The 15,972-nt window shown below is 39.4% G+C and overlaps 1 protein-coding gene across 3 annotated transcripts in view; it reads left to right on the top strand.

Annotated features, from left to right (window-relative positions):
- Positions 1-15,972, top strand: part of LOC122974901 (protein PHTF2-like) — a 52,546-nt gene that overhangs the window by 15,091 nt on the left and 21,483 nt on the right. For all 3 annotated transcript variants that reach the window (XM_044342980.1, XM_044342981.1, XM_044342979.1), the window contains exon 3: positions 6,724-6,804. In XM_044342980.1, the coding sequence (XP_044198915.1) occupies positions 6,760-6,804 (45 nt within the window). In that variant the 5' untranslated portion in view covers positions 6,724-6,759. The remainder of the gene's footprint in view (positions 1-6,723; positions 6,805-15,972) is intronic.

Here is a 15,972-nt window from a genome sequence, read left to right as displayed (position 1 = left end):
CCGCCCTCTCTCTGTAAATGGGTCAGTCGAGATAGACCACTGGTCTGACAGACTTGGCACACCCTGAGGGCTGCAGACCCAGTGTGTATATCTATGCGTGTGTGTGTGTGTGTGTGTGTGGGTGTGTGCGTTTGGTTGTTGTCAACGTTAAATTCTTTGAGAGCCTTGTAATGGAGTGCATTTGTAAACGAAGCTTCCTTGCAGACACGAGTTTGCCGTTACACCAAGTCGCTATTTGAAAAATTAAGAAAGATGAATAAAAGGGAGCAAGATGACTTTGTTTTCTTTTTAATGTCTGTAAATTCTGCAGCTTGTGATCAGAATATAATGTATGTATGTATGTGTGTGTGTGTGTGTGTGTGTGTGTGTGTGTCGTCTGGGCTCCGTTCCCTAAGTACCCTTTAGTAAACCACAGTGTATTTTGGGAACACTGAGTGTGTGGTTTTGGAAAAAGTCTGTTTGGAAAGAACTCCCAGCCTATTTCTTATTGCTATGTTTTCCAGCATAAATAATAACCCTGCAGTTCACAACTAATCCTTTGTATAAAGCCGTGTGAGGCAATGGTATGTGTGTGTGTTTGTGTGATAATATGGGTGAATCAGAATCTCATCACACTGAGGTATAATGAGGGGATTTTGAGGCTTTGAAAGGGGAGGATATTATCTCTGTCTCTGAACGGGGAGGATTTGAGGTCTTAAAGCTGTCAGAGAGTCTGGCTCACAGTGTGTGAGAGTTAAAAACAGAAAACACTGCTGTTTGTAGTCCAACTCCACTAATGATGGGGTGTTGTTCCTTCAGGATTCTCTGTCTGGATAAAAGTCTGTTTTTAGTCTCTCTGGTTATGCTTAAGATTGTCGTTTAGCGGTTGCACAATTTGACAGTTTGTCATTTTGTCACAGCAGGAGTATGCGTCTAGTTGTTACAAGCTGTTGCTCCATACTAACTGGACAATGAGACATTTTTATTGCAGACTTAACAGTAATTTGAGCTCATAAAATCTTAATTTTACATCAAATGACGGACATCCTACGCTATTTGCAGACAAATAGGTCACGCTTATTCACATAAACGTGTCCTGTAAAGAGAAATAGAAACAAAGTAGCGCTGCAAGGATTAGCTGATTAACTTTGCACCACTTGCTGTTCTGCCCACAGGAAGCTAGCACTATTTTTGACTTTCACAGCCTGCTATCACTAGCGAGATGTAAAATATTTATCGATAGTTTAGACACAGATCTTTTCACTTCCTCATAGTAGCCATTAGGGCTGCAACTAGTCGATTAATCTCTCTATAACATGTCAAAAATACACATTAAAAGCACTCAGAGCACAGAGTGGTGTCTAAATGTCTTGTTTTGTCCAGCCAGCAGTTTAAAACCCAAAGAATTCATTTATGAAAAAGAAACATTTTTTTAAAAATGTATCATCATCAAAATAGTTTCCAATTGTCTATCAATTAATCAGCTGATCATTTTAGCTGTAGTGGTCATTTAAAAAAAAAGACACCCTATTATAAAATAATCCAGGTTCAATGCACTACATACAGCTGAAACCATGAAGATATCTTATATTATTATCTTATATTATATTACATCCAGGAGACATTGCAGGAGTCTAATGATCAAATATAATTAATTTGTTATAATTCAGCCAGACCAGCCCTAAAAGCAGGATGGGTGAAAATTGGTTGATCGATTAGTGAAATTAATCAGTGTCTGCTTCTAGCTCCCCAAATAAACTCTGTACGTTTTGAGTTTTGGACTGTCGGTTGGACAAAACAAGGACTTTAAAGACGTCATATTTGGCTCTGGTTCTTACATCTTACAGACTAAATGATTTGGAGTGATCCTGCTTTCCTCCTGTGGTAGGTTAGAAAGCCAAGGTCAATATCCTTTTTCTTCTCATCACAGAGCCAAACGTTCATTAAGTCTCTGTTACGGCTCGATTCCACCGGGCGCGGCTGCGTCACGTTCCAGCTGCGACACGGCCGCCAGATCTGATTGCGGCCACTTTAGTCAACGCTTGTGATCCCACCAGACACGTTTCAGAAGTGTCCCAGAAGCAGCTCTCAGCTCCACTATACATACGGGCCTAGTCCATTTTTTTTCACGGAAGCCGCGTCAAGCTGCACGGAGCAGATGAGCCGGGCAGGAAGTCAGACACAGGAACGGCACAGAGCATCAGGTCAGTTTTCATTCGTTTGTCACATCACTACATCAACATTACGTCATAACCGGTGGCACCAGGCCAGCAGTCAAGCGGTCAGAGGATATTTGTCACCATGGACGAGGAGAGGTTCATCTTGGAAGTGGAAAATCACAAGTATTTATGACACCACTGCTGAGACCATGACTGCCCCGGTCCCTGACTTCCTGTCCAGGTAGAGGGGCGGCTCTCTTCTCTCCGGCGCTACCGCCAGAAACGCTCCCAGTGGAGTATGACGCCATGAAGAGGACGGAACAAAACCCCGCTGCAGCCGGAACATGACACATGTTCACCGTGTCTGGTGAAATCAAGGCGTTAGAGCAGTGAAAACAGTGTGTGAATGTGAGGCGGGTTACTCGTGTGTGTGTGTGAGAGAGAGATAACTACAGTAAATCTCTGTGTTTGTGTTAACAGAGGAAGAAGGACAGGACACTTTCTTGCTTCCTCACCCTCCATCTGCTATTCGCTCTTCACATGCACGCTTCTTCTTTCTCTCTTTTTCTTAATCTGTCCATTATTCCTTTCTTTTACAACCTCTTATCACCTCCCTATCTCTGTCTCTCCACTTATATTTTAACATGTAGGCCTTTTATAGACCCTTTAAACACATTAAACTACACATAAAAAATGATAAACCAGCATATAGTCCATGCTCTTTTTTTTTCTCTCTCTCTCTCTCTCCTTCTCTTTGTTTCACTTTGAAGTTTTAAATAAAGAGCAAGTATATGATGTATGTAGACAGGAATAGAGTGCTTCAGTAGTGGAAGATGGAGGGAGGAGTGATGATCGTAATCGTAGACAACAGCAAGAGAGTGGCTTTCTTCCTGTTGCTAAAAATGTCTCTCGCCTTCTGGGGCAAAAGCACACACACACACGCAGAAATGTGTACACACACACCAGCACCTCTGCATTTTATGAGCAGTATGCACGCTGCATTTATGGTTATAGGATCAAGTTGGTTTCCAGTTGGGTGCGTTAAGCCTACTGGTGGTTTTGATGTGTGTGTGTGTGTGTGTGTTTAGTTTTTGCAACCAGCAGACGTGTGCGCTTGACGTAGAAACCATTCACACTTGAGTAGAAACTTTTCTCTCCTTCCTGCTTCTGAACATTCTTGATGTGTTGAACTTGGACTCACTCCACCGCGGCTTTGAAAACACACACTTTGACACACACTAATACACGTGTATTTCTTTTAAGTGGTGAGTTCATCGCACTTATAAACATTTAAGCGTTGTGGTTTGGAACACACACACATACACACTTTTTTGAAGGTGAACTGTGACACAAACTGCAGATGGCTGCAGCATTGACTCATCAAACACCAGTGAGCCTTTTTTTTTTTTTTTTTTTTTTTTTTTTTTTTTTGAGAAGTATCTAAGAAATAACAACACTTGAAAAATGTTTTAAAGTAACCACACTGGAAACGATGACACACACAGAGATGGTGGGGCTACTCTGATGAATTTAGAGAAACTGTTTACAAGAAGAAACCCGTAGAAGAATCAGAGATCCACCTCACAGACTGAAACAGGCCTTCACATGCAAAGCCGGATGTCTTCACATCGCTCTGCAGTAGGGGTGCAACGGATCACAAGACTCAGGGTTCGGATCGTATCACGGTTTTAAGGCACAAATCGGATCATTTTTCAGATCAGGAAGAAGAAAAAAGTGAGTCAAATATCATTTTACTTTCCATTTATTCTGTAAAACACTTACAGCAAGGAACTTTAGCCCATGGTATTAAATGAAAACAACATTCAAGATGTCCAATGTTAATCCAATCTTAAAATATATAAAATATTCAATTCTCAATTGTTAGATTAAAGTGCATTATAAGACATGATACCATCTTCTTTTCTCTTTCGTGTCCACATCATCTAAACTTGATGATAACTTACAAACATGAACACACGTCTTGACCTGCAGCTTAGTGTGTTGAGAGAGTCATCAAACAAACATTCACTGGGGAAAAGTGCACCTCTAATGAGCATGTAAACATACCTGCAAATGTCACTCCGGACCTGTTAGATGCCGTTAGCGTCAGGTTGTCTGTCTGTGACTTATAGCTACAGCAGTTTGTTTACTTTGTCTCCAATAAAACAAAGTGTGACCTACGACCAACTACGTCCTGTTACACCACTACTCTGCAGAATGAAAGCATCAAACCTGAGTGAAAAGTATGAAGGTAAAAAAGCAAAAAGTGCAGCAGAGAAGGACAAAAAACACACGCAGAAAGTCTAATCTAAATGGAAACAGCAAACGTCATCACATATTTATTGTAATATTTCAGAGGACAGAAGGATAATTTATGAAGCCAAAGTGAAAAGCCAAAAGCTCTCTCTGCCCTCTGAGTCAGCCTGGCCTGCAGCCGCTACCCTCCATTATTCTCCATCTATCTGCTCCTCCATCCCTCCATCCACCCCCCCCCCCCCCACCCCCCCCCACTCACACTGCAGGACAACGCCGCGTTACATAACAGAAATATAAAGAAATACAAAGAGACTGAAAGGCTGAAGAGGAAGGAAGAGATACTGAAACAGAGAGAGAAGAGGGAAGGAGAGTGGCTAACCACGAAGCCTCCATGTTCTCCACTTTACGGCTTATTAACCGCATCCACTTCTTCTTGTCTTCCTCTCCTGCCTCCTACGACTTCAAGCAGTACTCCATCAATTTAGCATTGCGCTCATATAACAGTAAAAGCAGGACCAGAGATTCCTTCCTTGTTAAAACCTGGAGCCTACATCACCCACAATGCAACTCCACAGTAGATCATTCAGTTTGGAGATTCAGGTTTGTTACGCTAGTAGTGGCTAATTATTTGAATCTCCTGCAGTATTGGTAGGCAACTGTCATTTTGCACAATCACACACGAAGCTTGCAGTAGTTAAATATAATATAATATTAGCTAAACAACGAGTCCTTTTTGTTATTCTTAGTATTAAATAACTTTTAAGCTCCGGCTTGTCGCTCTGCTCCTTTTTTTTTAACCACAACAGAAGCTCACATTAACTCTATTACCAGAAGATCCAGTTTCAAAGACAACTTACTGTAATAACACACTGACTGTAACACTGACACACTGTCTAATGTGCCCTGTGACCTAGATATCGATTATCAGATGATAATCAAACAGTGAGGTTCATTTTAGTGGTGGTCAGCTGTGAATATGACCAAAAAAAATCATATATTGACTGTAACAGTTGTAGTGAGAGTGTAGTGAGTGTGTTTAGTGAAATGTTATATTTATTACACTGCGTAGAGAGGATCAACTTGGTCACAATCAATAGACTGGTTGATATAAGAGCTACAAGTTACACAAGAGGTGAGAAATAACCTGATATCTGTTAGTAAAAATTGGCTGATTTCTGTTAAACTGTCAGTAAAGTGGAGGTGGAGACATATGTGTGTGTGTATGTGTGTTAGAAACCGAGAATGTAAATGGAAACCAATGAGCTCAGATAGTTTGATTTACAAATGGAGACGTGATTCTGATAACTCTGTAAGACCTGCACAGTTTCGCCTTCACAGCTGATATTTGCAGAGCTTTTAGCCACATCAAACAGTCTGGAAAAAGCCAGTAAGTGGACCTTGAGTTAAGATTGTTTTAAGAAGTAGAAGATTGTCATTTCCTTTTTCACAATAAATGTGATTTGTGAGACAGATTTCTACCTGCACGGACGGGCACAAACACGCATGTTACATTGTGTTATTCATCAGCAGACACACCTATAGACACACACACACACATAGCATACAGTATACATACACTGACAGCAACACTTAATTAATGTGAACACCAGCACGCGTGTGTGTGTGTGTGTGTGTATGTGTATGTGTATGTGTATGTGTGTGTGTGTGCGTGGGTGGAGTTCAGGTGTTTGAATGCAACATTATGTGTTTTTTTTGTTTTTGTTTTTTTTTTCCAAGCCAACACACCCAAACCACTGCAAGGGATCCAACCCACAGCCGTACCCAAATCTTTCCAGGAGAGTGTGTGTGTGTGTGTGTGTGTGTGTGTGTGTGTGTGTGTGTGTGTGTGTGTGTGTGTGTGTGTGTGTGTGTGTGTCAGAGTATGATTCAATATAACCACTATTAAAGTAAGAAGGCCCACGCTTGCTTATTGGGACATTGTTTGTTTATGTTGTAAGATTGGTGTCAATGGAGACGAGTTGTAAAAGTGACTTGAGGCGAATTACTGGTGTGTGTGTGTGTACGAGGCAGACTGTGATTCAAGAGTATAAACATCAGAAGAAGATGTATACATTGTGTGTGTGTCTGTGTTTTATGTTGGAGGACAGTCAAATCAGCATAAATGTGTGTAGGAGTGTGGTTCTGTGTGTGTGTGTGTGTGTGTGTGTGTGTGTGTGTGTTTCGGCCCCCCTTCTCTCCGTCATCAGTCGTAAGGACACACCTGCCTACCAGGTATATAGACCTCAGTCCTCCTCCTCTTCTTGTTACTCCGTCACTCACACTGCTCTCTCTTTCTCTCTCTCTCTGGCTGTGTGTTGTGTGTTTTCAGTCTAAGATGCCCTAGGCGGGGAGAAGGGAAATGTAAATGGCTTCCAAAGTGAAAGATGCTGTGGTGTGGTACCAGAAAAAGGTAAGAAGCTCTGTATTTCTTGTATTTTCACGCTGGCTTGGTTTTTGCTTTTGACATAATATGAGGAGAAAATCTGACTGTTTATACCTGGTTATGCTTTTTTTTAAAAAGCATTTGCAGCATAATGGTCTCTAAAAAATTCATAGTGTATGAGAAATTTAAAAGGACAGCATGAGACTGAATGGTAGTTATTTATGCTGCGACATTTACTCGTTAAATATTTGAACTCGGCATCACCACTCACACACCAGAGAGCCGTGCTTCACACTGGATGGCACAGTTTGGTAATTCTGACTCTAATAAGCAGGTGCTGTAATCATTGCAGCCTGTTTCTGCTGAGGAAGAGTTTGTTGTAAATCCTTCATCAGCCTGAGGATGTTTCGTCTGCCGTATGTGTTAACTTGACCCTTTTATTTACACATATGGATGTACAGATGTGCAGAAATATATGATGTCTTAAGATTCAGCTAAATGTCTGTAAATGGTAAAACAAACCCCAGCATATCTTGCCTAAACAGTGCAGACAGCAAACATCTGCTGATTTTCTTCTTTTTTTTAATAACTTGGGGAGGATTTTATCTCTTTTTATTAGATAACCATAGTAGCGAGATGATGGGAAACAGGGGAGAGAGAGTTGCAACAAAGGTCACCAGCAGGATTCGAGCCGGTGCCGTTTACCACTTTCATTGATCGTTTAATCTATAAAATGTCAGAAAATTGTGAAAAACGCCCCAGATGACGTCTTAAAGTTGCTTGTTTTGTCTGACCAGCAGTCTAAAACCTAAAGAGATTCTGTTTACTGTTGCAGAAAACAAAGAAAACCACCAAATATTCACATTTGGGAACTGAAACCAGTGAATTTCTGGCATATTTGCTAAGAAACGATTAACGATTATCAAAATTGCTGCTGACTAATTTTCTTTTGAACAACTAATCAATGAATCAACCAACTGTTTCACCTCTAATACAAAAAGATATACAATAAAGTGACAGCAAATCTGCCTACTTCAGTTGTAAAAGATCACACAAAAAATGAACAGTGTGAAATGAGTCCTATTTTAGCACCTTTTTAATTATTTAAACCATGATTGGACAAAATTTTATGCTAGGAGAGTGTTTAGAGGTGCTCAATGATGAACTCAAGGTTGTTTATTTGTTTTTATGGATATTTTCTAACCTTGCATTCAGCCAAGAACAAAAAGAAAGCTGTGTGCACATAACTAAAGTGAAGTCAAGCAAGTTCAAAAGCCTTTTGTCTCTGTAGTTTCTGTTTTTGCACTATGACAAAGGCATAGCTGTTTAATCCTTTATTACTCAAATAGAAAACTAGTGAAGCAGCATTAAAAGACATTATGATATTTGGTTGTGCAGAGTCTTTTTGACAATAAACTCTGCAGTGCTGTCAGCAGCAGCAGCAGAGTCGAGCGGTTTGGTACAGTGTGAAACCAAACTGGTGTTGTGTGTCGTCTTGTTCCATGGTCTCCGATATCAGATCCTCCGCTGGACTCCAGCGCTGTTCCCCCTGCAGCTCTCAGCTTACACAACCTGTCTACCTGTCGTGATGACCCCCCCGTCTGTCTCTCCTCAAGCTGTTTCTGCCCGTCTGTCATCCCGTTACTATTTCCTCTTCAACCTCCGTGTCTGTCTGCCTTCATCTTTGTCTTTCATCTGTCTATCATATCACATCGACCCATCTCGTTTGTCTGTCTCTGATCTTCTGCTCGCACCTGGCAGATGTAGACATCAACATAAGCTTTCACTGTGGAACATGATCACGCTGAACATGAGTGACATCACTAGATACAAACTGAAATAAATGTCTGAACACTATGTGTATGAGACAATCAGCTGTTGTCTAACAAAAATTGAAGAATTTCACAGCTTTGTTTCTCTAGTTTGGTTCTTAAATTATCTCCAATTTAATGGCAGGAAACATTAAAAAGACTTTTAAAATCTACAGATTCCATAGAGAAGACAAATAAATTAGATTTTTTTAAAAGAAAGTGGGGAAAAAATGCGTTAAATCATTTAAGCTCAGGCTTGTTAGCCCCGTCAGAGTATTCAGTAACCATGCACGGTTGTTTATGTGTTGTGTGTGTGTCTAGCTGAGCTTGTCTGGGCAGACGCACCACTGATGACAACCGCTGAGTCATGACTGAACAAAACTCCTCCTCGGAAGCAGATCAAACCTGTCCGATTGTCCTCAGGACTCCTTTATCTCTGACGTCTCATTTAGACATTTTTTTTTTAATTCTCAGATTACCTGAATGTAAATGAGATAAGACAAAGATACTCCATTGAAGATTGTGTTCAGACCTTTTCTGATAGACGTCATCATTTTCGTGTCTTAGCCGGTTGAGTCACCAGGACGATCAGATTTTATTCATCTCCATCTATTCAAATATCTCTTGTTTGTTGCATCCGTGAAGCCGGCCAGTATTATAGTAGATAGACGAGGCCTTGGAGGTGAAGGATGGGTAATTTTCAACTATTATATTCTGTCAAATCTGTGTGCTGGTTTAGCAGAAAAAAATACAAGAGGGAATGAAAAACACTCTGAGCCTGAAACCTTGCAGAATAAATGAACGCTGCCCTCAGGAGAGTGTTGAGGTGTCTCCTGACAGACTTCACATGACTGCTGTGGAAAAAAAAAAAACCTGTTGTGTCTGTAGCCTTGACTTTAAGAGTGGTGGTTTATATACCAGCAGGTCTTTGCTCAGGTTATGTGCTAGATAATATTATTGTAATGTAATCATGAGTCAGTGACTAATTATTGTTCGTTCACCCAAATGACCGTTCAGTGGTGACAAGCTGTGCAGATTTTTGCTTTAAGGGCTGCAGCTAATGATTATTTTCATTATATATTAATCTGCTGATGGTTTTCTCAATTAATCAAATAGAAGGTTGGTGATTAAAACATCAGAAAACACTGCAAAATGCCTTCGAATACAAAACGAGTAGAGCTCAAGGATGAAGTCATGACATGTCATATTTTTTTTCCGAGCAGCACTCCAAAATCATGAAATAAAACCGTTTTTATATGGTTTTGGTGAAACAAGCTTTTATAACGTAGAAATACATGCCAGCTTAATATTGTTTTGCATTTTTCTGTTGATTTTAAATGCGTGAATGTACAAAAATGGTGCAAAACGCATCAAACAAATGGGACGACTCTGGCTTGGAATAATATTAAGTGTTTTTTTTTTTTTAGTTTTGTAAGTCAGAGCAATATGAAGATGTCAGCTTGTGCTCTAGGATATTACGATCAGCGTTTTTTCATTGTTTTCTGATGTTTTTATAGACCAAACCATTAATTAATGAAAGTTTCAGCCCTACATCAATCTGTTAACTAGAAGAAACAACAGATTTCAGGTTGCAGAGACACGTCCAGATTTCCAAACAGCTCTATGAAGCTGGAATTATCCTCGTCATCCTCGGCTCTTCAACCTCTCTCCGGTCCTCAGGCAGCGGCCCACATGAGTCACGGTGTATTTCTGACCGTGCTATGTCTGGAGAGAAGCTGCAAATAGACTCCGTGTTATGTAGTGTGGAAGCTGCCTTTTTTCTCACCACAGTGCCATGCCAAACCCATATCACAGTGAGGACACGCAGCCATGTCATCTACATCTGCTACAGCACCAGATAGACTTTTTTTTTTTTTTTTAAATGTCTGCCACACAGCGTTTGCTTTGCCAAGTAGGAAGCCATTTGCCAGCTTCCTGTTGGGATTAGTCAGCTTTATTGTGAGCATTTTATTAAACGTAACTTGCATGCCTGGCATGTGGGGGATGTATCTGAGCTTAAAAAGTTGCACTGTAATAAATCAGCTTATAGCTCATTTGCATGGTGCTTTAAGGCCTATTTTAAGAGATAATGTGACACAGTTCATATCCTTGGTACGTGGGCGAGATCTGTGGGTGTTAATGACTTTATAAGATCAGAAAGTTGGAGCGAAGATTGTGAATATAGTGAGCTTGTGAGGACAGTTGTAGGACACAAAGTGAGCTGCTGCTGCTGCTGTTGTTTCGTTTTATCAGTCAAACCACAGATGACAAATCATGAAAAAATACAGCAAACTCACAAAGAAAATCCCCTTCTCTTAATGCAGTAGAGCTTAAACAATAAGTCAATTAATTGTTCAGATGATCGACATAAAACTTAATCGGCTAATTGGTTAATCGTTTAAGTCAATTTGGAAAAAATGCCAAATATTCTCTGGTTCCAGCTTCTCCAGTTTGAATATTTGCTGGTTTTCTTAGTCAACTATGATATTAAATCTCTTGTATCTGTTGGTTTTGAGTTGTCGGTCGCACACAATATTTGAATATATCAACTTGGGATTTGTGAAAATGTAAATAAATGTTTGTAGCTTTTACTTCCAACCTGAATTTTGCGACAGCTTCTCAGATTTAAACAGACAAAGAAAACTGAGGTTGATTCACATTCACTTACTCTTGAAAGTTATTATTGATAGTAATATATTTGTGATCTGAATTTCCAGTAAGGAAAGTGATCACTTGTGACCTCATGACTGACCTGCATAAGTTCACTGAACCTCCCTTTAGTCGTCCTGTGCAGAGCAAATAAAAGTGAAGAATCTCTCACTCATTTGATCTGTTTGTGGTTCTGGCTGATGCAAAGATTTTCCTCATCTGTCACACACACACACACACACACACACACACACACACACACACACACACACACACACCTGTTTGAGCTGAAAATAGACCTTACACACACTCTACAGTAACGCCTCTCTGTGTGTTGCCATGGTCACACATGAAAACACACCACAGGGGTTAATCTGCGCCACAGCCAGCTGTCTGACCCAAATACCTTTTAATTGTTCTTTCACCAATTCATTCACTCACTGATTATTTGTGTGTTTTTTGTGTTCATTCACACTTTTACTGCTGCTGTTGTAGAAAATAACTCGCTTAATGAATCAATTCTTGCTTTTATTGATCATTTTTATGCAGTTATTGATTGCATAAATTTAGGTTTCATCTTAAAACACTGACAGATGATTGTTGGTGTGATTAGAGATTAATATTAAATAAAGGAGTTGTCTCAAAACTGTAGATTAGCATGTAGTTGGATTTTTAGGACATAATCTCTGTTTTTGGATTTGCGGTGAAAATATTCACAATTTTTATTCACAATATAATCAGAAGTGCTGTCCATTGACTTGAGTTGTGTTTTAGTTGAATATCTTCAGGTTTTAGACAGTTTGTTGGACAAAACAAGCAACTGGAACATGTCATCCTACACCAGCTAATCGTTAATCCATCACTAAATTCTTAATAACTACTAACTAGTTCTAGTGATTTATTAAATCAGGTTGCACCATTAAAAAGTGTCTTGTCTGGTAAACACTTTTAAGTGTGTAAATTGGTTGCTAGGAAGTCACAGTAGCATCACAATCTGTAACATAACTTCCAAATAACAGTTTTAGGGTCCAGATGATTTAATAAACCTGTCAGTCCTTTGTGGTGGGTTTATATCTGCTTATCTGAAATATGTGTTTTTCTTTTTAATTAGAAGTATTAATGTAATTTACAGTGAGAGGGAAATATTCAATTAACTAACCTAACTGACGTTTCATGGTGATTTAGTCGAGCATTAGAATAAAAGGTCAGACGACGTAGATATGTTTGGCTTAAGTGTGCTTCTCCATGCTTCTCTCATAGGCTTCAATAGATCTGGTACCAAGCAGAGCGTTACAACGTTGGTATTATGACATAATGACCCTTCCTTCTTTTATATTTCCTCGGTACAGTTATCTCTCTTACACAACAGTTCCACCTGGCAGTGAGTGGGTGTAGTAAGAGCTAATCTCTGCCCAGGAACTAGTCTGTGGTGCAACCAGTTTTAATTTAATGATGCATAAATCTGCACTTAGTGAACTCTTATGTTATAACTAGACTAAATTTGAACTTATGAACAGCTGGTGCAACCGGCCACTGGTCATTTTTGATATGCATTTTTCATACATTACATAGACTAAATGATGGATTGGTTAATCCAAATTTAAAAATGTTTAATGGTTAATAAAAGTAATCATAAGCAAAATGATACATTTCTGTTTCTGAGTTTTTTAAGTTGAAACCTTCATTTATTCATTTATTCATTTATGGCTCTCTGTGAAATTTTCCATCTGTTCACCTGCATCACACTGAAACTGAAAGTATCTCTCATCTCATTAGCAGCGTTCTGTGTGTTTCCATTGAGGCGTGTTGATGGTTAATTGGTGTGCAAGAGTCGACCACACCTGGACAGACATTTGTTAATAAGTGATTTCCACAAACGGGTGAGGGGATTTACCATCACGGCCAGTCTCACGCTGTGGTTGTCAAACTGGAAAGAGGCAGGAAAAGGTAGATGAATAATTTATATGAAGACATAAAATAGATTTGGCCTTTTAGATTTTTTGTTTGGCTGTTTAACTTGCCTACAGACACACAGCAGGGACAGCATTACATAACCAGTAGTTCCACGTCATTTAAAAACTTTACATAATATTTGAAAACTCATTTTGGGGTCACAGCCAAAAGTTTGAAATCTGTAATTAAGGGTTATTTTAATTGTCGATTCTTTAAATTACTTGATCTGTTTGATCAAGTGTCCAAAACTCAAATATATTCAATTTAGAATGATATAAAACAGATAAAAGGAGAAAATCATCATTTTGTGAGGCTCAAAACAGCAAATGTTTTGTTAGATAGTAGTTGATTGACAAATTGATGAGTGGACTAATCGTTTCACCTGGAAAAGACGACATTTAACCTGCATTTATGGATTTCATAATACAGCAAATTTATTGGCAAACAGTTGTATTTACACATCCAGAGACAAGAGGCCAGATTTGATTTGGAGTTGTGTTTGTTAACTCTCCTTTTAGCTTTGTTTTGGTCTCCACCGTCTGCTGAGGGAAATATCTGCTCGTCAGCAGCTAAATATTCCACTATGTTCACCAGCAACTGGCTGACTCTAAGCATCTGCTGTTTGGTGCTGGGCAGGTCGTGTATGGTCGGGGTTAAGATCCTTTCCTGCTGCGCCTGAAAACGACAAAGAGCTGAAAGATGCTAAAATGCCACATAGAGCTGCAGAGTCGGGCAGCAAATCACTTCGATTGACACCTTTCTATAAAACTCTCAGTCATCTGATCCATTGTCAATGTAAAAATATTGTTTAGAGCAGCTTTAAGGTCAAACATTAAAGACTGAGCAGAGGAGTGTGCCTTCAAAAAGGCAACACACTTCTGCAGTAGCTGGTAATTGACGCCACTTGAACCCCAACTAGTGTGTGTGTGTGTGTGTGTGTGTGTGTGTGAGAGATACCCCCTCTGTTGCAGAGGCAGTTGTTATATAACTGTTGCTTTACCGACATAATCCCTCTCTCTCTCTCTCTCTCTCTCTCTCTCTCTCTCTCTCTCTCTCTCTCTCTCTCTCTCTCTCTCTCTCTCTCTCTCTCCCCCTCCATCCGTCGTCATGGTGACCCTCGCACTACCGCAGCGGCACACTTGGCCTCGTCATCTTCCCATCTGGTTCACTCTCAGCACTTGATTTGCTTGTCAAATCGCTGAAGTCTGTGGTTTTTCTCAGTGAAATCAGTCTCACTTGTTTCATTTGCTGTTTATGAACATAAATATTAAACTTCTGGCTCCTACTAAAGAATTATTCTGTTTTATTTCAATTTTTTTACAATTGAAAGACAAAATAATGATCACAAAACCGAGAGGTAGGTCGACAGAGACTGTAATTTAAGTGCTTTGTTGCTGAAGAACTAATTTACTCTTCAGGAGGTGATGAGGTAAACAGATAGTGATGTAAGGATGAGTGTGTGTGTGTGTGTGTGTGTATGTCTGGATAAGAGGATTTACAGCACCGCTAATTCCACTCTGTTAGAGCTCAGTTACCTTACTACTCCATGATGTAACACAGGATGTGTGTGTGTTTTTGTGTGTGGTAAATTTACTCCTCTTTCCATGCCTGTCGTCGTCGTCCTCCTCCTTATCTACACATCATCCTTCTTTATCTCTCTGCTCTGTAGTCTGGTCATGTTTGCAATCTGGATGTCCTCCACGTGTACTCGTAACATCCTCTCCTCTATATATGTGTGTGTGTGTGTGTGTGTGTCTGTACTTTTTAATAGGTTGAGTAACGTGGAAAATTAACTGTCAGGCCAAATGTAACACAGTAAATCAGTCAGTCAGACGTTAGAAGTAAATGCTGCTCAGAATAGGCCTGTTGTTTTTAACTGGTGAAGACTCGTGATCCACATTTGCTTCTTTTCCAGCGTTGGATTATGTTTGTTTTTTGTAACATGTAAAGAGGTGCAATCTACGGTCACTTAATACATCATAAGACAGAATAAAGTTGTCAAGTCTCTACAGTTGCAGAAATATTTCATTAAATAGTTCAAAGAACCTTAAATGTTTTATGTCAGATCATAAAATATTGAAGTGATGTTTAATTTTGTTGTTTTAAAGAAAGAATGGACTAATTGTTCTTACAAAAACAGTCCAAAGCAAAGTCCACTTTATTAGCTTTTGTTTCTCCACTTTTCTGAACTCTTTAAGGCCTCCTCCGTCATGTTGGCTTATTTATTTTTTAAAGCTCCCCTCCAGTCAAAATATGTTTTTCTTCTTGTTCCCTCAGTTGGATGTTTGAGTTTCACTGTGCAGAATAATGTTTGTGCAGAGTTTGACACCAGAAGACTGTTTTCACATTCATCTGCTGAAAGTGGGAAAGTTTCTCTTAGTTTAAAGGGCGGGATCTACAAACATGATTTGTGACATCACAACTAGTTTTGACCCAATCAAAACGCTTGTGTACAACTTACACAATGTGGAAACTTGGAGCCTCCAGACACTTATAAATGATTTTCCAGTGAAGTAAGAGACATCTTGTGTCCAGTAATTGAACCTTAGAGATTAAAAATATTTGCATTTTCATCGATTCTGGATTTTTAACAAGGTAACTGAACATTTTTTGTGGAACAAAAACAAAACATGTCAGACACAATTTATTATTCCAAGCAGAGTTTGTATAGTATCATTTTAAAAACTAATTTGTTTTCTATTCATTTGTGATGTAAGTGAATGAAGTCAGGGCATATTTATATTCGTAACATGTAAAATACTCATCCAATGTGCCAAAAGAA

Source organism: Thunnus albacares, chromosome 23 (assembly GCF_914725855.1).
Source record: "Thunnus albacares chromosome 23, fThuAlb1.1, whole genome shotgun sequence".
Taxonomy (NCBI): Eukaryota; Metazoa; Chordata; class Actinopteri; order Scombriformes; family Scombridae; genus Thunnus; species Thunnus albacares.
This window is presented reverse-complemented; position numbering and strand designations above follow the sequence as displayed.